The sequence below is a fragment of the Erpetoichthys calabaricus genome, chromosome 2 (assembly GCF_900747795.2).
Source record: "Erpetoichthys calabaricus chromosome 2, fErpCal1.3, whole genome shotgun sequence".
NCBI lineage: Eukaryota > Metazoa > Chordata > Cladistia > Polypteriformes > Polypteridae > Erpetoichthys > Erpetoichthys calabaricus.
Genome location: NC_041395.2, coordinates 288,818,680 through 288,842,374, shown reverse-complemented (window position 1 = coordinate 288,842,374; position 23,695 = coordinate 288,818,680). Strand labels below are relative to the sequence as shown.

The 23,695-nt window shown below is 38.7% G+C and overlaps 1 protein-coding gene across 1 annotated transcript in view; it reads left to right on the top strand.

Moving 5' to 3' along the window:
* Nucleotides 1-23,695, top strand: part of prom2 (prominin 2) — a 170,540-nt gene that overhangs the window by 32,413 nt on the left and 114,432 nt on the right. Inside the window, exons 3-4 of the mRNA XM_028795719.2 lie at nt 5,622-5,683; nt 20,240-20,445. Coding sequence (XP_028651552.2) covers nt 5,622-5,683; nt 20,240-20,445 — 268 coding nt within the window. The remainder of the gene's footprint in view (nt 1-5,621; nt 5,684-20,239; nt 20,446-23,695) is intronic.

The following is a 23,695-nucleotide window of genomic DNA, read 5'->3' as shown; positions in this document are numbered from 1 at the left end:
AAAGTACTCTTTCCATCTGCTCAACACACTCTCTTCGCTTATGAGTACGTTTCCATCTTTATCCTTTATTACCCTAGCCTGCTGCATGTCTTTCCCAGCTTGGTCCCTCTGTCTAGCCAATCGGTACAGGTCCTTTTCTCCCTCCTTAGTGTCCAACCTCTCATACAACTCATCATATGCCTTTTCTTTAGCCTTCACTACCTCTCTCTTCACCTTGTGCCTCATGTCCTTGTACTCTTGTCTACTTTCTGCATCTCTCTGACTATCCCAGTTCTTCTTTGCCATCCTCTTCCTTTGCATACTCTCCTGTACTTCCCCATTCCACCACCAGGTTTCCTTTTCCTCCTTCCTCTGTCCAGATGTCACGCCAAGCACCCTTCTTGCTGTCACCCTTACTACATCTGCTGTAGTTTCCCAACTGTCTGGTAATTCTTCACTACCACCCAGTGCCTGTCTCACCTTCTCCCTAAACTCAACCTTGCAGTCTTCCTTTTTCAACATCCACCATTTGATCCTTGGCTCTGCCCTCACTCTCTTCCTCATCTTGACCTCCAACGTCATCCTACAGACCACCATCCTATGCTGCTTAACTATACTTTACCCTGCCACCACTTTGCAGTCTTCAATCTCTTTCAGATGGACTCTTCTGCATAGGATATAATCTACCTGTGTGCATCTTCCTCCACTCTTGTACGTAACCCTATGTTCCTCCCTCTTCTTAAAATACGTATTCACCACAGGCATGTCCATCCTTTTGGCAAAATCCACTATCCTCTGACCCTCTGATCCTCCTTCATTCCTCTCCTTGACACCATATCTACCCATCACCTCTTCATCTCCTCTGTTCCCTTCACCAACATGTCCATTGAAATCTGCTCCAATCACCACTTTCTGTCTTTTGGGTACAATCACTCCAAAAATCTTCTCATCCCAAGTTGCTGGGCATATGCACTAACAATATTCATCATCACACCTCCAATTTCCATCATCACACCTCCAATTTCCAACTTCATAATCATTACTCTGTGTGACACTCTTTTCACATCCAAAACACTCTTGACATACTGTTCCTTCAGAATAACCCCTACTCCATTTCTCCTCCTACCAACACCATGACAGAACAATTTGAATCCACCTCCGATCCACCTGGCCTTACTCCTCTTCCATTTAGTCTCTTGCACGCACAATATATCAACCTTCCTTCTCTCCATCATATCTGCTAACTCTCTCCCCTTACCAGTCATACTGCCAGCATTCAAAGTTCCTATTCTCAGTTCCACTCTCTTTACCTTCCTCCTCTCCTCCTGCTTCCGGACACGTCTCCCCCCTCTTCTTCTCCTTCTTCTTTTTCTTCTTCGGCCAACAGTAGTCCAATTTCCGCCAGCACCCTGTTGGCTAACAGTACTGGTGGTGGTCGTTGTTAACCCGGGGCTCGACCGATCCGGTATGGAAATTTGTATTGTTGTCCGCATATTGATTTGGCAAAATTTTACACCGGATGCCTTTCCTGACGTAACCCTCCCCATTTATATGGGCTTGGGACCGGCACGAAGAGACACACTGGTTTGTGCATCCCCTGTGGCTGGGTTTTTCAAATCATTCTGATAACGTGGCCAATCCACCAGAGCTGGAGGTGGTTAAGCCATATAAATGAAATAGCAAAGGTAATGTTCACTTCAATCATTTAAACTAATTTCATATTAAAGTGAAGTTTTTTTTATAGCAGAAAATATTCGTTTTGAAAAACAAAGTAATTTTGTTAATTTGATGAGAGGCGGTAGGGTTTAAAAACCTCAAGCCTTTGAGCAGTACAAGATAATGTATTCCGTTCATCCATGTATTTTTGAAACAAATTCTGTTCAGATCAGAACAAACATTTTGTCATTACATTACAGTAATCCCTCCTCCATCGCGGGGGTTGCGTTCCAGAGCCACCCGCGAAATAAGAAAATCCGCGAAGTAGAAACCATATGTTTATATGGTTATTTTTATATTGTCATGCTTGGGTCACAGATTTGCGCAGAAACACAGGAGGTTGTAGAGAGACAGGAACGTTATTCAAACACTGCAAACAAACATTTGTCTCTTTTTCAAAAGTTTAAACTGTGCTCCATGACAAGACAGAGATGACAGTTCCGTCTCACAATTAAAAGAATGCAAACATATCTTCCTCTTCAAAGGAGTGAAGCAAACAAATCAATAGGGCTGTTTGGCTTTTAAGTATGCGAAGCACCGCGGCACAAAGCTGTTGAAGGCGGCAGCTCACACCCCCTCCGTCAGGAGTAGGGAGAGAGAGAGAGAGAGAGAGAGACAGAGAAAAATCAATACGTGCCCTTTGAGCTTTTAAGTATGCGAAGCACCTTGCAGCATGTCGCTTCATGAAGCAGCTGCACACAGAAGGTAGCAACGTGAAGATAATCTTTCAGCATTTTTAGACGAGCGTCCGTATAGTCTAGGTGTGCGAACAGCCCCCCTGCTCACACCCCCTACGTCAGGATCAGAGAGAGTCAGCGCAAGAGAGAGAGAGAAAAGTAAGTTGGGTAGCTTCTCAGCCATCCACCAATAGCGTCCCTTGTATGAAATCAACTGGGCAAACCAACTGAGGAAGCATGTACCAGAAATTAAAAGACCCATTGTCCACAGAAATCCGCGAACCAGCAAAAAATCAGCGATATATATTTAAATATGCTTACATATAAAATCCGCGATGGAGTGAAGCCGCGAAAGGCGAAGCGCGATATAGCGAGGGATTACTGTACATATATCTTAAGTAAGCAATTGTCATGGCTTCCCAAGGGTTTCACCCTGTTTTTTGTTTTGTACATTTGGTGATATTGTGTTTGTTTAATTAATTCAGCACTTTTGTTATACCAATTTTAAATAATAACAAGGCAGTTGTTAAAGGCTATATAAACTTGCCATTGCAGTGGTGTTGTTTCTGAAACTGTGTTCTTCTCTCTTTTCTTTATGTGTAAGTCTAGTTGTCATTAAGCCATTTAATTTGGCTTGTTTTGGTTGTTAGAATTTTTCTTTTGTGATTGTGGTTTTAGCCTTTGTTATTGTTAGTTATTTTAGAAATGAATTGAAGAGAAAAGACTATGTAAGTGTTGCATAGAGTGAACAGTGTGTCTTTTATGTTACAGTATAAACTATCTCACAGCTGTATTATTTGCTCATTGTTATTGTAAAAAATGGACATTATCAACCTGCAGCTAAAAGTGTTTACACTAATTCATTACATGGGAAAGGTGCAGCCTCCCTAAATAATATGATGATAGCATGGGGTTAGAAATGGAACCACAGTTTATTTTTGGATGGAAGATGGGGAACTTAATTTAGGTGCTTTTCCTTTTTCATGGAGTAATAATGATTATGATTATATGCTAGTATCATTTTCTTTTTATAGTTATTTTTCATTTGGTAATTTCACCTTACTGTTGATATAGTATGAGTTAGCAATTATTGGGTAACTTAAGTGGTTTGATATTGTTACTAAGATTCAGAAAGAAGGGATTGTGTTTACTACTGTAAATATTTGTTAGGTGGTTATTGTTTTTATCTTTTCAGGACCCCTTTTGTTATTTAAAAAAAAAAAACTAAAATTAGTCACAGAAACTTCCACAACTATTAATAGTACATCAATCAATGCAATTTTCACATCAACTGATTTGAAATCTGCTGTTTATGAGATCTGTTGAGCCACCATAAGCCCATTTGTGCTTTGTTTTTAACTACATGAGATTGTAAGGTGCTGTTAAAAAGCAGCATTCAATGTAATCTACAGTATGTAAACTAGTAGTAAGGAGGCCAGGGAACATGTTCTTGGTCCTCCCTGCGTGTTCTCCCCATGTCTGTGTGGGTTTTCTCTGGATGCTCCGGTTTCCTCCCACTGACCAAAGACATGCAGTTTAGGTGAATGCTGATAGTGAATTGGTCCTTTGTGTGTTTGGTGTGTGGGTACATGTGTGTTTGCCCTGTGATGGACTGGGACTTTGGCCAGGATTTGTTCCTGCCTTGCACCCTATGCTAGCTTGGATAGACTCCAGTCCCCCACGACATGACAAACTAGTCTTGATTAAGTGGGTTAAAAAATGTGACATGACATGATAAAATGTTTATAACTGACCCTTGGATGAAGTAACCAAATAATGCAAAATACTTCAACTTTTATAGCATGTAACTTGGTCGCTGACCGCAGCTGCGATACTCAGCATAAATGGGTACACCCCCTTTGAAATTTAAGATTTTTATTCATTTCTCAGTGAACCCCAGAGCAATTAGTAGAATTTTGACAAAGCTGAGTTTTAGTAACCACTAGGGGGTTCTGCCCCCTGCTCACTTTGCTCGGCAACCCCCATGCGGGTCCTACACACTAGTCATTTCCTGGATCTGCCGCTTGTGATGAATTATGCTGTGCTTTTGGATAAACATGAATATCAATTCTGTCTTTGATATCTCCGTCTTTCGAAACTATTGTCACATACAATTCGTCACATGTTGGTTTATTATACATGCGAGCGTGATCTTTCGCAGTTCTCTGAGCGTGTTTTTCAGATAAATTTTGTGTAAAGTGCGATACTTTTGGATGTATGGATAGTCCTGAATCTTGTAAATCTACGTTTTGAGCATTGACTGATACAAATGCGAACAGATTATTGTAGATTCGGATATTTTGCATGTAGTGTTTGTGGATTTTCACTTTCACCAAATAACAGATCTTTTATTTCTTGCTGATACACCTCTTCATTGGGAAGAAATACTACTTTTCCCTGATGGCAACATGAATTAGATGATGTACAACTTAAACTTTAAAGCTAAACAATATCTGTCCATATATTCAATCTCTTTTCGCTGTTCTGTTATTTCACAGAGTAATAATTTTCGTTTGTTAGTGCTAATGTGATCTTTACTATCAGTTTTTTGAGACTTTTGAATTTTAGTACTTTCATAATCTTTAACCTGCTCTGCATGTGTATCGCACCAACATTTTTGAACCTCTTTACGACGTTCTAGTTTGTCTTCTACTTTTTGTCTTTTCTTCTTTACTGTTTGTCTTTTATGTCCGCTCCCGCTTGGACCTGTCAGGTTTTCAGTTCATCTCTTGTTGGAATTTAAATTATCTTTCTGAAAATGTCTCATCTCGTATGTCTGTCTGAAAAAGTCTCGTCTTGTCCCAAGATTTTTTTATATAATAGAGAGATTTGCTTTATTAACAACAAAAAGCTTGGTCACCAACATCATTAGGATATGAAAATGATGCATTTTACTGAAATGAGGTATTGGAAAAAGGAATACACCCTTCCACAAATTCCACCAAATCTAATATTTTGTATGGCATTCCAAAATTGTAACATACTGCAAAGTCTGTCTTTCACCATTTTTAAATAAAGGACTCTTTCAGAGCCTGGATGTTGGATGGAGAATGATCCTGTCTTTTCAGAACTTCCCACAGGTGTTCTCTTGGGTTGAGATAGGGTGACATTGTTTGGCCATTGAACGATTTTCACCCAATATTGTTGTGGAAATATTCAGGAAAATAGACATTGGCCTCATCCCTGAGGTCATATAAGCTATGGTAATTAAAAGTGTATTAACCTAAAAGGCTTTACTCTGTTTTGCAGATTTTGTTATTAGCATTGTGAATAACGCCCAGTTTTTCATGGAGAAGTCAGGAGTAGAAAAGGTAAGCATGTTTAAAATAAAATTTGTAATGGTAATGGCATAGTAAAGCTTTTTTGAATTTTAAATATGGTTATTGTATCCTACTTTTTTTCGAATATTTGATTTCAGAAAGTTGATCAAATATGTCAAGACGTATTAGTTGAAGGGTATATGAAAGAAAATGATTCCAGTACTTTATTAATATTCAGTACAATTCACTATACAATGAATGCCAAATTATTAAAGTCTTTTCTCACTTTGTATCTTTATTGAGTTCCAGGCTGTTTTTAAAATACTACTCTTTAAAATAAATAACTAACTATTATGACAGGAAGTCTTGGAGACCTGAATTGAATAGTATATGCCAAGCCATATTGGTATTCTTTGTTTGATTTTTCTGAAGTCTTTTAAATGTGCAGCTCCCTTTTAACATTTATGCTTTAAAATAGATGGAACTTTTATAAACAGAACTTATAACAAACCTCCTTAATCCAGTGCCATTTCTTTTCAGGTCACTCATACATGGCCACCCACACAATGGGGACAATTTAAAGGTGCCAGTTAACCTAACCTGCTTATCTTTAAAAATGAAGAAGAAAACCAGAGTGTCTGCAGATACCCACACAGAAGTAGGGAGAACATGCACATTCCACATAGACTACAACCAGGCACTGGATTTGAATCCAGATTGCTGGATCCATTAGGCATATTGTATATATGGCACTAGGAATATGACTTGGTGCACAAGCAATAAAATATCCCATATCTGTTCTTAAACTTTTGAGCCAAGCCATTTTTATAACACTCCACTTTGTATTGCTTTTTTTCTTAAGCTGTGAAAACAGAATGGCAGCAATTTGCATAAGAAATGGAGAATGTGGCAGTAAACAATCCATGTGTTTGAAAATTGTTTAAAAATTGTTGGCCAACACCAAAATGTCTCAGTAGAAAAAAGGTTCTTATCCCAGATGCTCACTAAAGGCAGAGATTTCTAAGCAGGTTTACAGGTTTCTAAGCAGGTCTTTATATCCTATATATATTGTGACAGACGTCCAGGGACCTTGCCCCACCGGGACGCCACGAGAAGGGAAGGACATTGAGAAGGGCAGTGTCTTCCCTAGAATGGAAGAGGGCAGCCACCCTGGATTGTATAGGGGCCACGGACCTGCGGAGTTGAACCCTGTGGAGCGACGTGGCCACCACCAGGGGATGCCTGGGCAGCTCCGGAACTGGGGTATGCAGCATTTCCACCACACCCGGAAGTGCTGCCAGGAGGAGCTGAACATGCTTGCAACATGTCAGCCACACCCGGAAGTGCTGCCAGATGTTAATTGGGGAGCACCTGTAGCACTTCCGGGTGCTGTATAAAAGAGGCCGCCTCACTCCACTCGGGAGCCAGAGTCGGGTGGAAGAGGACGGAGCTTGTGAGGGAGGAGTTGGAAGCGGCAGAAGAGAGAGCGAGAAGGACCTTTATTATTGTTATTTTGTGCACTGTGGTGGGAGTTGTAAATAAACACGTGTGTTTTGGGACATTCTGTATCGCCCTGTTTGTGTCTGTGTCCGAATAGTCCACAATATATATTGTGGACTATGGCCGGCAGCTTATCCCGGCCAATACCTCCAAGCCGCCAGGTGGAGCCCTTCCTGCAGCATGGAGATGCCCCGAATTCCAGCAGGGCATCATGGACCTTGGAGTTTTCCTTCACAGCCATGCTGGATACCATGGGGGCCACCAGAGGACGCTACGGGGAGGCTTAAGGACGTATATTATTCGTAAAGCACAGAAGTACTTCCCTGTCACGAGGACGGAAGAAATAAAGTACTTCTGGGCTGAAGAGAAATGAGGAGTTTTGACCTGACCCGGAAGTGCAGGATAATCACATGGACTGAGGGCTCAGAAGCACTTCCGGGTCATGAACTATAAAGGACTCTGGGAAATCCCAGACGGACAAGCTGAGTCAGGAGGAAGGGTGACAACACGTCTGGGAGTGGAGGATTGATTATTGTTAATAGGATTGTATTGATTTATGAGTATTGTGGAGTGGAGGGTGCTTGGTGCACTGTATTGTACCAATAAAAATAATTATTGGACTTTTATCTGGTGTCTGGCATCTGGTCCGAGGGTTCAAGGGAGTGATAGCGACCTCTAGCTGTCACTATATATATATATATATATATATTTATATACTAGGGGCTGTGCCCCCTACTCGCTTCGCTCACCCACCCCACAACCCCAACCCCTGGGGACGCTAGCCACTTTGCGTCTCTGCCACTCTCGTTGTTGAGGGGGGGGGATGGGGCTGAACGCATGCTAAGGAGATGCGGACGGATCAGCTGCTGGCTTGCTGCTAGCTGCTACCGAGCTGCGCGTCGATCATTTAAAAGCCAGTACAGCAGCTGCTGCTGCCGTGCTGCATGATCTGCATGTTGTGATGCGTGATGATCATTTAAAAGCCTGTACAGCAGCTGTCCTTTAAGCCAGCTGCTGCTTGTGCCGTGCTGCATGATCTGCATGTTGCGCTGCACGTCAATCATTTAAAAGCCTGTACAGCAGATGTCCTTTTGTCTCACTTCCTTGTCTCGTGGGACGTTTAAGTGTCTCTGAGAAATTGTTTGTAAGTATGGTGTGACATGCAGAGGATCATGTCTCGACCCAAGATTTTTTTATATAATATATACTAGGAGGCTTTGCCCCCTGCTCGCTTTGCTCGCCAACCCCCGTTTTTGTTTTTCCGGATACACACTTTTTCTCTTTGAATTGTTGCTATTTTGTTAGTTTCATTTTTATTTCTGAACTTCTGTAAAAACAATATTTGGAATCTTTTGAGTCCCAGTGTGCTGAATCTTTTTAATGAGGTCAGTGAGACATGTGTTTAATGACTTTGTACCATAATTCAGGATAGGTTTCTCTGTTTGGAATTTCAGCACAGACAAAACGATCCACATCATCAGCAGTTAATTTTTTTGCAAAGTAACCAATAAATGTATGTGAGGTAAACTCCGTTTTTGAAATTCTCTTGACTTAAACTTCAAAGCCTTACAATATTTACATACTTCTGACATATCATCCATCCATCCATCCATTTTCCAACCCGCTGAATCCGAACACAGGGTCACGGGGGTCTGCTGGAGCCAATCCCAGCCAACACAGGGCACAAGGCAGTGTTGGAAACACATGAGATCTCAATGGGAAAAAAATCATGCTGGATATCTATACTGATTTGGACTGGGTAATGTGTTGGGAACGAAAGGATGCCAAATCGTTTGATGGGAATGAAAATTATCAACTTACAGAGAGGGCTGAATTCAAATACACCCTGAAAATCAAAGTGAAAAAATGATGCATCAGGCTAGTCTATTTTGCCAAAATTTAATTGCAGCAACTCAAAAATATACTCAGTAGTTTGTTTGGCCCCCACATGCTTGTATGCATGCCTGACAACGTTGGGGTGGGGCATGCTCCTAATGAGACAACGGACAGTTTTCTCAGGGATCTCCTCCCAGATCTGGACCAGGGCATCACTGATCTCCTGGACAGTCTGAGGTGCAACCTGACAGCGTCGGATGGACTGAAACATAATGTCCCAGAGGTGTTCTTTTGGATTTAGATCAGGCAAGCATGGGGGCCAGTCAATGGTATCAATTCCTTCATCCTCCAGGAACTGCCTGCATATTTTCGCCACATTAGGTGCATTATCGTGCACCAGGAGGAACCCAGGACCCACTGCACCAGCATAGGGTCTGGCGATGGGTCCAAGGGTTTCATCCCAATACCTAATGGCAGTCAAAGTGCCCTATATCTAGCCTGTAGAGGTCTGGGCGTCCCTCCATGGATATGCTTCCCTAGACCATCACTGACCCACCACCAAACCGGTCATGCTGAAGGATGTTACAGGCAGCAAAACGTTCTCCATGGCTTCTCCAGACGCTTTCACGTCTGTCACATGTGCTCAGGGTGAACCTGCTCTCATCTGTGAAAAGCATAGGGCGCCAATGGTGGACCTGCCAATTCTGATATTCTATGGCAAATGCCAGTCAAGCTCCACGGTGCTGGGTAGTGAGCACAAGGCGCACTAGAGGACGTCGGGCCCCCTGGTCACCCTCATGAACTCTGTGTTTGATTGTTTGGTCAGAGACATTCATACCAGTGGCCTGCTGGAGGTCATTTTGTAGGGCTCTGGCAGTGTTCATCCTGTTCCCAAAGGAGCAGCTACCAGTCCTGCTGATGGTTTAAGGACCTTCTACGGCCTTGTCCAGCTCTTCTAGAGTAACCGTCTCCTGGAATCTCCTCCATGCCCTTGAGACTGTGCTGGGAGACACAGCAAACCTTCTGGCATTGGCTCATATTGATGTGCCATCCTGGAGAAGTTGGTCTTCCTGTGTAACCTCTGTAGGGTCCAGTAGTGACACTGTAGCCAAATGCAAAACTAGTGAAAAAAGTCAGAAAAGATGAGGAGGGAAAAATGTCAGTGGCCTCCACCTGTTAAACAATTTCTGTGTTGGGAGTTGTTTCATTGTTGCCCCTCTAGTGCACCTGTTGTTAATTTCATTATCACCAAAGCAGCTAAAATGGATTAACAACCCCCTCTGCTAGTAACTGACCAGATCAATATCTCAGAACTTTCACTGACTTGATGCTATACTCTGTTTAAAAAGTGTTCCTTTAATTTTTTTGAGCAGTACGAGGTGAGACACAAAAATAACCGGATTGGTAAAAAAATATTTATTAATAAATTATAGCATTTTAAACATTGTCACCTTCTATAAACTCCCACCCCCTGATCTCTGCACTGCTCCATACATATCTTCCATTGATTGAAATAGTGCTGGATGTCTTCTTGCTTGAGGCTCTTCAACAGGCTTGCCATTTTTGTCTTCACTTCATCCACTGAAGAAAAATGTGTTCCCTTCAGGTCACTTTTTATTTTTGGGAACAAGTAAAAATCACAGGGAGCTAAATTGGGCGAATAGGGAGGATGATCGAGGACAGGAATGTTTTTGTCAGTCAAAAACTGCTTTACGGAAAAAGGGAAAATTCGTGAGAAATTTGATGTTGATTCACTGTTTCTTTTTTTATTCACCCAATATTATTGCGGCAACTAGTGTACCGATTGTTGTGCAAATACTGACTGTGCTATTCATAGGATATACCTAGCTGGTTGGCGGTTTAAGAGGACATGTAGGAGGTGATATAGTTCTATGATTCATGTCTGTCCAACCTCCAGACGGTTTTCCAGGAAAGCCCCAAGCCCAGTCCGGTTATTTTTGAGTCTCACCTATATATATGTGTGTGTGTGTTTGTTGGGTAGAACTTTAGACCTATACTAAGGAGATGATCGATTCAAAAGAAACTATGAAAGTAAAATGGATATGCACTATTTATTAAGAAAGTACCATATTTGAGTGACGTTGGAAATGCTTAGGACTAGGAGTAATTCACTGTCCCTGAGCAAAATAATGGAGATGGGACAGTATCCTACATGACTTAAATTATTTGCAGCACCCATTAATCACCTTATGACTTTCATGAATAAAAAAACAGTGATTCACTCTAGGTGTTCTCCCATTCTGAATGAATCTGGAGAGCAGTGACATCATTTTAGTATAACAATAGGGAGTAGAGGCATCATACAGATCATAAAATTAAGTTTTGGAAATCATCAGGACAGAACTGGAACAAAAAAAGATATGTTGGACCCAGATGACAGCAAGTATTTACCTCATTAAATATAGAGTAGCCCTGTTTAGAGTGGGCAGAAGAATGTTAACACATATTCAAAGTGATTAGTAACTGGAGTGATAGAGCTGCAAAATAGGTAGTTTTGGGAGCCATTCAGACTTTACCTAGTTTACAGTAATTTGTAATCGGAGGGTCTTCAAAATTTTATATAAATTCAGGATATATATGTGATCAGATGTTTCATTACCTAAAATGGAATGGCATTGTCAGCTAAAAGCAACATATGGCTTCTAACTATAATATGTGAAAGGTGTACATAATAGGGATTTGCATTTATTCATAGCCTCGTCAAAAGAGCACATAAACACAAGGAAAAAGGACAATCTTACCTAGAAGCTCCTTTTAATTGTATCCAGCAATAAGGAGGTAGTTTTGGAAGTAAATTTATGTATGATATGCAGCATTGTACATTTGAGATAATAAAATCCTACTTAACAACTTATATATGAAAGTCTGAAAATGTTGTCTGATGCCATGAATCGTAAAAATGAACTAATGAAAGTTGTTTGATTAGGTTTGTTTATCAGATTTGCTTCCATGTTAGTACTGGGCAAATATGTGTGTAGTTTTTGCAAATGAGAAGATATTTTTTTTTATCATAATTGAAATAACAACCATATTAACGCAGGGGTTGAGATGTATATTAGTTATTTCATATTAATGAATTTAGAAAAGAGGCGATGATAACAAGTCCATAAATTTTACAACTGTTTTGGGATGAAATGATCATGTTACTTACCTGGGTTCACCAGCATGGTTATTATGGAATCAAGATGAGCTGTAAGGATTTCAGCTTGGAATGAAAACATATAACATTCTTTTTCCTTCATTATTGTTGTCTTTGTGATGTTCTCTTTTTTAATACATAAGAAAGGAATAAAGTAGGGACTTGCTTACAGTACATACAGCAGATTGGGCAGAAAAACCTTTATGAGAGGAAAACAGCATAGAGATGGGAAAAGAAAAATAAAATAAGAAGAGACCAGCTGGGAAGGTGGTATTCAAGAAAGATTCTTGTATGGCAATAGTTGCAGACTCCAGTCTGAGAAAGACTCAGATAAGTAAACCAAAAGAGATTTTCAAGTGAGATGGAAATATAAGTCAGAGAAAGAGAACAGTACAGCCTTTATGAGAAGCAATTGACAGTAGACAAACAGCTGTAATAATATTCTGTCAGCATAATGATAAAAGAAAAAAGGTATTGTGCTTTTTTGAGGATTTGCATTTGTTTTTTTACTTTTTTTAGGCTATTCAGCCAACAGCAGCCATCTTTACACACAGCTCAGTACCTAGGAATTTCATATTATTAAGCATTGTTTGTTCATGTTTTAATTATTTATCCTCATTTGTTCAATTGCAGGATTCTAAAGATGTTTATCGCCTCAATACCTATGTTGGTGTTTTCCGCAGCCAGGTTGAGAGATTGTTTTAGGAGAGGTGAAAATTTCTGAGTTTGACCTACAATTTGAATTCTGCATAATATTTAGATGACAGTAATGGATTCAGCTGAACCTCTAGAAATATAGACATATTTAAGGGGGAGTTACAGAAAAGAAATTGCTTTTATCAAAACTGAGCAGCTCTAAATCTTCAGCTGAGATATTTTGTGCTCCCCTAGATCACTTAGTGTATTTGGCAACATAGTACATGGCGTCTAGTTCATTCTGCTCGTAGGCAGTTTTGGAATAGAGGAGATGCTGCTTGGTAGAAAATCCATTTGAAAACAAAATAGTTTAAATAAGACATGTTGGTTTTGTATTTGTTTATGAAAAAAGGAAAAGTCTTTGCTTTTAAAAAAATGAGTTTTTTTTTGTTTTTTGGTAGAAAAATAAAGTATTTTGCTTGTTTCATACATTGTTCTTTGACTTAGTAGATAGATAGATAGATAGATAGATAGATAGATAGATAGATAGATAGATAGATAGATAGATAGATAGATAGATAGATAGATAGATAGATAGATACTTTATTAATCCCAAGGGGAAATTCACATCTATACTAATAAAAGGCAAAGCCCTCACTGACTCACTCACTCATCACTAATTCTCCAACTTCCCGTGTAGGTGGAAGGCTGAAATTTGGCATGCTCATTCCTTACAGCTTACTTACAAAAGTTAGCAGGTTTTATTTCGAAATTCAAAGCGTAACGGTTATAACTGGAACCTCTTTTTTATCCATATACTGTAATGGACTGCAGCTCGCTGGCCGTGGGAGGCGGGGTTGCGTATCGCGTCATCACGCCTCCCACGTAATCACGTGAACTGACTGTGAAGGAGAAAGGATGGCCTTATATGGTGTTCGTTTATAAAACAGCGGACAGGCTGTGTAAAGGCAGCTTCACAAAAAAACAGATCCTTAACAAATTGTTATTGGTATATTTTCCCTCAATTTAAAAAGGTTTTCTTTTCTTCTTAATTAAAATTTAAAAGCAATACTTCACCGCTGCGAAGCCCCTCTAGCGCTGACGTCCGAGGTTCGATTCCCGTAAGGGAGTGCAGTGAGTGTGTACGCCTGATGAGCCAAGAATTAGGGCGAAACACGTGTCGCGTACTCTTTGCATTATTTGACAGTAAACTATTTTCAACCATTCTATGATCTGCTTCTCACAACTGAAGGCACCGTGGCTGATGTTAGCTGACTTGCTGGCAAACCATAAGCGTTACCTGGTAGGTAACCACCCATACAATCAGATTGTGATTCAGACTACGAATGCCGTGAAAAAAAAAAAAAAAAAAAAATATATATAAATATATATAAAAGTAGATATGTATACAGTGATCCCTCGCTATATCGCGCTTCGCCTTTCGCGGCTTCACTCCATCGCGGATTTTGTATGTAAGCATATTTAAATATATATCGCGGATTTTTTGCTGGTTCGCGGATTTCTGCGGACAATGGGTCTTTTAATTTCTGGTACATGCTTCCTCAGTTGGTTTGCCCAGTTGATTTCATACAAGGGATGCTATTGGCAGATGGCTGAGAAGCTAGATTGCTTACTTTTCTCTCTCTCTTGCGCTGACTTTCTCTGATCCTGACGTATGGGGATTGAGCAGGGGGGCTGTTCGCACACCTAGACGATATGGACGCTCGTCTAAAAATGCTGAAAGATTATCTTCACGTTGCTATCTTTTGTGCAGCTGCTTCCTGAAACGACATGCTGCACGGTGCTTCGCATACTTAAAAGCTCGAAGGGCACGTATTGATTTTTGACTGAAAAACAAACTCTGTCTCTCTCTATCTCTCTCTTCCTGCTCCTGACGGAGGGGGTGTGAGCTGCCGCCTTCAACAGCTTTGTGCCACGGTGCTTCGCATACTTAAAAGCCAAACAGCCCTATTGATTTGTTTGCTAGAGATTGTTTTCTCTATCTATGTGACATTCTGTGCTCCTGACACGCACTCCTTTGAAGAGGAAGATATGTTTGCATTCTTTTAATTGTGAGACAGAACTGTCATCTCTGTCTTGTCATGGAGCACAGTTTAAACTTTTGAAAAAGAGACAAATGTTTGTTTGCAGTGTTTGAATAACGTTCCTGTCTCTCTACAACCTCCTGTGTTTCTGCGCAAATCTGTGACCCAAGCATGACAATATAAAAATAACCATATAATCATATGGTTTCTACTTCGCGGATTTTCTTATTTCGCGGGTGGCTCTGGAACGCAACCCCCACGATGGAGGAGGGATTACTGTATATATATATATATATATATATATATATATATATGTGAATGTATGTATGTATGTATATATGTATGTCTGTATTTATATATATATATATATATGTGCATATGTATATATGTGTATATATGTAGATATGTATATATTTATATGTATATATATATGTACATATGTATATATATATATATGTAGATGTGTAAATTTGTATATGTATATATATGTATATGTGGATGTGTATATGTACAGTATGTATATATATGTACTGTATATGTAGATATGTATATATATGTTGTGGTGTGTGGCCGGCTAAATATTCCTGCCATCACCCCCAGGCCTCCAGGTGGAGCTCTCCCAACAGCGTGGACGTTCCCCGAATTCCAGCAGGGCCTCATGGACTTTGTAGTTTATATGCACAGCCCTGCTGGATACCATGGGGAGGCTGCCGGACTCTTATTTGCCCTATAACCCGGAGGTGCGTCATGATCACATGACCAGAGGAAACGACGTGCTTCCGGGTTGAAGAAAGGAGCCTTTTATCCGACCTGGAAGTGTTCATGATCACATGGACAGAAGGGAGAAACACTTCCGGGTCAGGGACTATATAAAGGACTCTGGGAAACCAGTACACTGAGCTGAGCTGGGAGGAAGGGTGGCGAAGTGTCTGGGAGTGTGGAGGATTGATTATTGTAGTGATTAGTGTATTGATTAGTTATATGAGTATTGTGGAGTGGAGGGTGCTTTGTGCACATAATTGTCTAAATAAAAGAAATATTTGGACTTTTACCTGGTGTCTGGAGTCCAGTCAGAGGGTTCAAGAGGACGACAAGGGCCTCAATCTGCGACAATGTATATATATGTTTACATAACCTCTTTAACACACTACTTCTTCGCTGCGAAGCGCGGGTATTTTGCTAGTAGTATTATATATTATTACATATTACATTATATTACATATATAGTATTACATAGTATCATAGTAGGGACTGTGTTGAAGTTTGTCCTGTGCCTTCTGTTACCTGTGTGTTTGCCTCATAGACTGAAGTTTGTTCCTCATCAAGTGGCACCTTTTGGTGTGTTTGCATTTGAGCTAGACAATCAGCTTTTCAATATTTTGTTCGTTATCATGAATCATAATGTGATTGCAGAGAATAGCTTGCCATCAGTTTGTTTTTTTTTTTTTTTTTGTTCTTTATTTCGCCTTATACAATTTCTTGTATTAGGAATTTGGTAGTTTTCGCATACCCCTTGGGGTCAGAACGCAGGGTCAGCCATTGTACAGCGCCCCTGGAGCAATTACAGGTTAAGGGCCTTGCTCAAGGGCCCAGCAGAGTAGGATCTCTTTTGGCAGTGACGGGGATTCGAACCGGCAACCTTCGGGATACCAGCACAGATCCTTAGCCTCAGAGCCACCATGGCTTAGAGTAGATTGCTTGATTTATTAGTAAAACAATCCCAGGATTGTCACTTAGCTGTCTGGAGTCCAGATCTGCCTCCAAGCCATCCTCCAATGCATTCTTCTTTTCAGTTATACAGTAAATGTCAATCATCTATAAAATCAGGCTCATGTTGAGAGTTTGAAAAAGTGCAAGTGATGAATTTTGTGTTAACAGGGGGTGCATGGTACAGGAGAGAATTCATAAACAAAATTAAATAATTCCCTCCATGTTTGGTGCTTCAACTTCAGAGACAACGATTTAAGTTTCACAAAGACATTATTACATAATCACCATCTACATTTTCCACAGTTATAAACACCTAAAAGTGGGAACTACTTCAAAAGCAAGGACCACAAATGACTTGAAATTGGCACCTACAGCAAAAAGAATAAGTGCTCAAGCCAGCCTGCACAGCCCACCATCCTATATGACACTGCTGTTGTTGTTATAATTTGAAACATTGGATTTAAATTCACTGTTGCACCATATCAGTATTGTCTTAGGATTATTTAAAATGGCCAGGAGCCTATGATCAGCCTGCCTGACACCATCTGTCACACAGCTTCAGATATTATCTGTCAAGATGTGAACATGACATGCAGCATTTGCAGATGAGAGTGGTACAGTATTTGTTTTAGTGATTTCATAATATCCATCGATTTATCACTAGTAGGTTTTGATAAAATGCCTATATGTGAAGATGTGATGATAATAACTGTTTCTTTGCAGATCCAACAGGTCGACAGAGAATTCTGGAATAGTAGAAGTAATAGCAGTGATAAGACAAACATTTTGGTCCATGTGTCATGTGAATGAAGATCTCGGTATTAATTTTACTCTTGAGACATTTTGACAGAGATGATTCTGCTAGCTAACTTACAACATGAATTTTGAATGTTACTTTCTGGCTAATAAGTAAAAATTACATGATTGGGACCAAATATAACAAAGAGCCTACAATTTCCATGAAACTGAATTTGCAGCGTAGTTCAGAGCAGAAGTTGCGCCATTGACACAGAATGTTTTCCTGTGCAGTTACCATATACACCTACGTGTCATTTAGTGTTTAACTATTCTGAAGTAAAAAAATCATCAGACTCATTTCACATGTACACATTTTGTTGAACTGTGGAGATCTGTGTTGTGGTTATTCAAATAATAGTATAACGTTTACTTTGCCTATTAAGATGACAACCTTGAGTTAATCCTAAAAATGTGTGTTGGAGAGAGAAATCATATTCCACTGTATTGGAGTGTGCTTATTGTAATCTACAGGAATAAAAAAATGGAAAATAATAGCTTCTAGGTAACGATAAGGGCCTGGTTCCTGTATAGTATGTTTTCCATCCAGCAAATGTACTAATATCCTTGTTTTTACTGGTGTACTGAACATTTTCCAGCCCAGAGAATCTTTTTTAGTGAGTTTACATTCTGCATGTGCAAAAGTAATTTTAGTGTCAATTTCACAAAACTGTATGCAAAATGAAACTTGATAGGTTTGAACTTACTTAATTTGCTTGTGATGTGAATGAGGTGGTGATTGGTTGACAATTTCCATGAAGACGTGCATCTGTTCAAGTGTGTGAGATACATGCATGTATGTGTGTTATTGTTGGATCCTGGTTCAAAGAGTGTATGGTCTGAGAAAATTTGGCCCCAGATGAAATATAATTGATGACATATGCTTATGCTGTACACAAGCCTAGTTTCCATACTGATTAAATTTTCCTAAACCTTTACTAACTGCAACCTCAGAGCGCTGTAACATGTTTGCAGTAAATAATTTTAAACTTACAAACTACATAATGCACACACATAAAAGTACAGATTATAGTAAACACACAGTGAATCAAATTAATTTCAAACTAAATGTGAAAGAGTTCTACCAATATGTCCATTAATATTATTGCAGAGATGGCCCAGTTTACAGCTGAGAAGAGGAAAACAAAAACTCCAGCATTCCGAGCGAAAATAGTCTTCTTTTATTGGGAGATCCGTGTTCAGTTAGAAAGAAAGCATAATCATAGCCTACTGATCACCTTCTAGACATTTTATGGTATAAATTTGTGCTAAGCAGAATACAAAATCCTTTCATCCTTGGATTACAGTTCTCCCTGTATCTCTAGTGTCTTTCCTGTTTTCAGGAGAAGAGCTTTGAGTAGAGCAGTGACACCACGTGCAACAGCAGGATAATCAGAAGAGAAGCAGAATAAGGAGGGTTCAATAACAATCTAAATATTTTTATTCTGTGATTCTGGTTTTGACCCTTTTTTGTCTGTAAACCTGAGCTCAAGCTTTTTGTTTTTTGGGTGAAATATATTCTGGGCTGTGATGCTTAGAAAAAAAAACACATTCATTGATCAATCATTTTTGTTTTGGAGATAGTAAACAATTTAAACCTTTTTAATTTAAATAATTTTTTAAATTAGAGGTGCTGTCAGACTCTTTCTTGTTATTTGTTGGCAACCTAAAGCCAATCAAGAAATCTGTTGTACCACTTTTGGTAACATTTAAAAATGAAAAAGTAACAGTCCTAGCTCTGTTGCAAGAAAGCCACCATGCCTCTGCTTTGACTGCTTTTAAGGCATACTTTAATAACTTTTCTGTGTATATTGTATGTGATTTGATACATTAAGTATGAATCAACCCAAGTGAGAGCAGCGTTTTCAAGCTTGTATGCAAGAATGATGAATTTAATAGTAACAAATATTACAAAGTTTTTGTTCATCATTATAATATTAAATGAAGCATACAATAAAATATCATCTGGCCATATTTAGGAGCAAAATTACATGCCTCTGTCACTCAATCCATGTAATCCATAGTTACATAATTTCACAATGTCATTTTGTACATTATGTGGCGGTGGATTAATTACATTATCCGGGCACTGAATACACACTGCACAAACACAACATTAAATTTTATACTGACAAGTAATTTGCAACATTATTCGAATAGACTTGGCAGATTAATCAGAAATGCTGGCTCTGTTCTAGGGTTGACATGTTGTAATTGCCAATTATAGCCTCATAGCCTGGATTAAATATACTTGTTTTTTAATCAAATACTACTGTGGGTAGCCTGTGGATACTGTGGATGCAAGTCCTGGGGTCTAAAGGAGATGTAAAAAGAACACCAAGAACCAGTGTTACATTAGCACTTCACTTTAGAAAAGGCAGGCACTGTTACACCTGCAAACTAGTCACTAAAGGAGTCTCTGCAAACTGCTCTCGGAACTTCTGGCTACAACGGTGTTTTCTTAAATTGATCTGTGGATTTGTTCACATACATAGGACATTGATTAGTATGATATACTGTTCAATTGTGCAGCTAAAGAATAATATATAGTTATTTATGTTTTCATTTTAAAAATACGTGGCACGTACACTTGCTTTTATTAATTAATATTAATTTTATTAATGTTAATTTTTAGTGCTTACATGTGTTTAAGGATTCAATAAAAATTTACAGAATTTTACAGTTTTACAATTTACAAATTTTCAGTCTCAGCACGTTTTACTTTATCATCCTCATAGCTCTACTATTCTTAGTATACACTAGTAAAAGGTGCAATATTCCACTTGTACTGTACATTTTAGTACACTGATTATAATAATTTTTCACTTACATATTTAGATTTCAGATTGAATGCTATTGGTTGTAATTGGCACATTGTGATTTTGATTAAAGAAAATGATCAACCTTTGTGTTTGTGTTTTACAGATCTTAAACTACATGGTGGGATTTTTGGTTTGTGCTGTCATTGGAGTTTTGTACATTGTGCTTGTCCCTGTGATTGGATGTTGCTTCTCATGTTGCCGCTGCTGTGACAACTGTGGTGGGAAAATGTACCAAAAACAAACCGAAAGGACAAACTGCAAAAGAAAGGGGTTCTACTGGGCATTATGGGCAATAACACTGATTATCCTGTGAGTATTTAAACTAAAATAAATTATTTATCTGTTTCACATTACATCATGGATCCAGTTTGATGGATTTGGATCCTGCCCCTGGTTTCTGTTTCTGTGGAGACTGCACATTCTTGTTTTTGTAAGTTTTTTCTCTGGGCAATATTGTTTTCTTCTCTCATCCTGAAAGACATGCATGACAGGTGATGAGTCACAATAGACCCTATTTGATAGTTGGACTTGCACTTTGTCTTGGGTGTTTCCTAAGAGTGGACTCCAGTGTGGGGGGTGGTTTTTGGCTCCTCTCAGTTTTACGAAAGCAATGATAATTTATTTCATATCATGGAGTGGTCCAGCTTGGAGTTTTCAACATGCAGCTGGAGCAGAGACATTGCGTGAGGTACTGGCACACAGCTTTACAGCTTTTTTTTTAATAACTTAAGCCGACAAACCATCCAGGGCTTCACGTGACCCACGGTTTAAAAAGGACTGGGTTACTCCATTACCTAGCATACACACTCTGTCATTCTCCACCAATTTAGAGTTAATAATCAACCAAGCCTACTTATCTTTGGCATGTGGTTAACTTCTGATGCCTGATTTGTCCAGATTCCTGGTTCTAATCTCTCATTGTAGAGCTTGCAGGCTGCCTCTAGTGAGTTTCTTAGGTTTTCCCCAATCTAAAGATGGGACTTTAAAAGAAATATTCCATTCAAATAAAATATTTTATTTATATGTTTCTTACTCCGTGAGTTTTGTGGTGAGGACTGAGAGAAATATTTAATTTCATTTTTCATGAAGAACAGAGAATAAAAAAGTTTGACATAATTCAAGCCAATGGTGACAAAAGCTGTACAACGGCAAGCAATGACTGTGTTTACATGAACAAACCAGTATAAGGTGAGTAACCTGGTTAAGGCAGAAACTTGGTTTCTTAAAAATCTGTGTTTACATGGGCAGGTATGCTTCTTGTTCCTTTTATCAAATACTTCAATGTAATTAATCTGCACAAAATTGAGTTAAACGTCATCATTGGCCTCTGTAAATACGAAAACAAGTGTGAAGCCTTTAATAATTTTCTTGTGTTTTATAAATATGTTTACTCCTTCATGTGCGGTGTGAAGTAAATAACATCCAACCTCTTGTTTATACAGTATCCTCCACCGATCGGATTCACCATCAATTCTCTGTAGGACCACTGGCCATTGCGTCATTCAGTCATTATCTTTCAACATACCCACTGCAAATTTCTGGATAACAACTAGAGATACTTTATTAAATAAGTTTGTGTTACCAAATTGCATGCAGCACACTCTTTTCTGCTTGGTTGTGTGATTGAGCTATGCCTTACATCCAGTGCTGCTTGGATAATAATAACTCAGGTATTTTTCTTTCAATAAAGTCAAGTATTGTACTAGATTACTCATTACTTTAAAAGGTTATCTGACTGTGTAATACACTTTTCTTTTAATGTGACACTCCACAACACTCCTGGGACTGTGGACCATATGTACAGCTCATCAACATAAATTTAGAGATTTCTGAAATATTGGGACAGATTATTTCAAATAGTAGAAGGAATATTGCCATTGCCTGAGCATTTGCCTCAGAAAATTAATCTTGTGGTCACTTCTAGCATGTGTGAAGCTAACACATGTGCAGGAGAACAGAGTACAGCAGACATGCACAGATTACAAAATCCTTAAACTGCCAAATAACCAGATTTCTCACAGAGAAATCTACGTCTGTTAATCAGGTTTCTCAAACAAAGGCAAATAACCTGGTTTCTCTATCTGGAATAAGGGTTTATATGGGGTTTTAGAAGCCAGGTTTCTGTGAATAATCGGGTTATTAAAGCACCTGTAAATGCACTCTCTGAAAAAAATTATTCACGGGAAATATTGTAGCAATTTTGACTACTCATACAGATCTGAATTCTTCCCTAGTGCACCTATTAGGATAAGCTGAAGCGGTTTAAACCTTGCAAAGTCATATGTATGATAGATAGATAGATAGATAGATAGATAGATAGATAGATAGATAGATAGATAGATAGATAGATAGATAGATAGATAGATACTTTATTAATCCCAAGGGGAATATAACATAATTAACATAGTTTTTTACACCTTGCAATTCAGGTTTGGCATTCTTCAGTTTAAATTAATTGCATCTCTACATTATGTTTATAAGCTCATTATTTTCCTATTTAAAATGCATGCATGCACATTTCACAGGTCAAAGAAAGCGTGTTATTGGTAGTATGAAATAACTGCATGTTCAAACTGGCTGCTTCAAAAATTGACAGTTTTAACCTGAAAATTGTACCGAGGTGTAGCAGAGAAATGACTGACTGCTGCCAAATGATCTATAAAATAACTATTTTATTAACTCTTTAAGAAAAGCACTCTGGTAATCTCCCTTTGTTGACCTCGGAAGCTCTTTCTCTTAAAGCTATTCCTTCATGGCTTTGCCTCAGACAGTGCATTGTCTCACCTGACAATTCTTTCACAGGGGAGGGTCACTACCCTAAAATTGCATAATTTTTTCATAGGTTAAGTAAAATATAAAATCTATAATATACAAATTATAATATTGTTGAAAACAAGGTTGCTCATTCACATTTTAATCTGTTTCATGTTGCCTGACCTTCAAGATATACATTTTTTTCTCGCTTTACCTTAACTTGATGCCTATATTTTACCCACTTAGTCTAAGATACACACAGGGCACTTCAACATAAGCAAAGCATTTCTTTTTTAATTCCAAAGAAAAGAATATACAAAAAGTGTATATTCTTCATACTGTCATTCATAAATAGACTACTAACATAATTGTTTTGGCCAGACTACAGATGGCACAAGTAAAAGCTGGCACATGCTTGATTTTTCTCAAAGCTCTGTACTCCATCATGTGGATGGAAAAGATATTGCAATGAAAGTTAAGAAAAGTTTGTCTGCAATCATGGAAAACTGCCAGCCCTGACCTCAGTGCAAAACTTAGTCAGTTTTCTGGGACTGTGTACTCGGGCAAAGCTCTGTACAAATTATACTGAATTCGCCAGTTAGACAGTGAACATTTAGGTATATCTTGTAACACACTGTTATAAATGACCAATACAGATTAACATGTTTGGCATAATTCTTAAATAAGAATGCATTTTTTATTTTTTCTTCTAATTAATGCTAGAAAAAACTATATACTGTGTTTGTAAAAATAATAAGTTTTATCTTTTTCTAAGAAAGTACATTTTAATGTAAACATAGATATA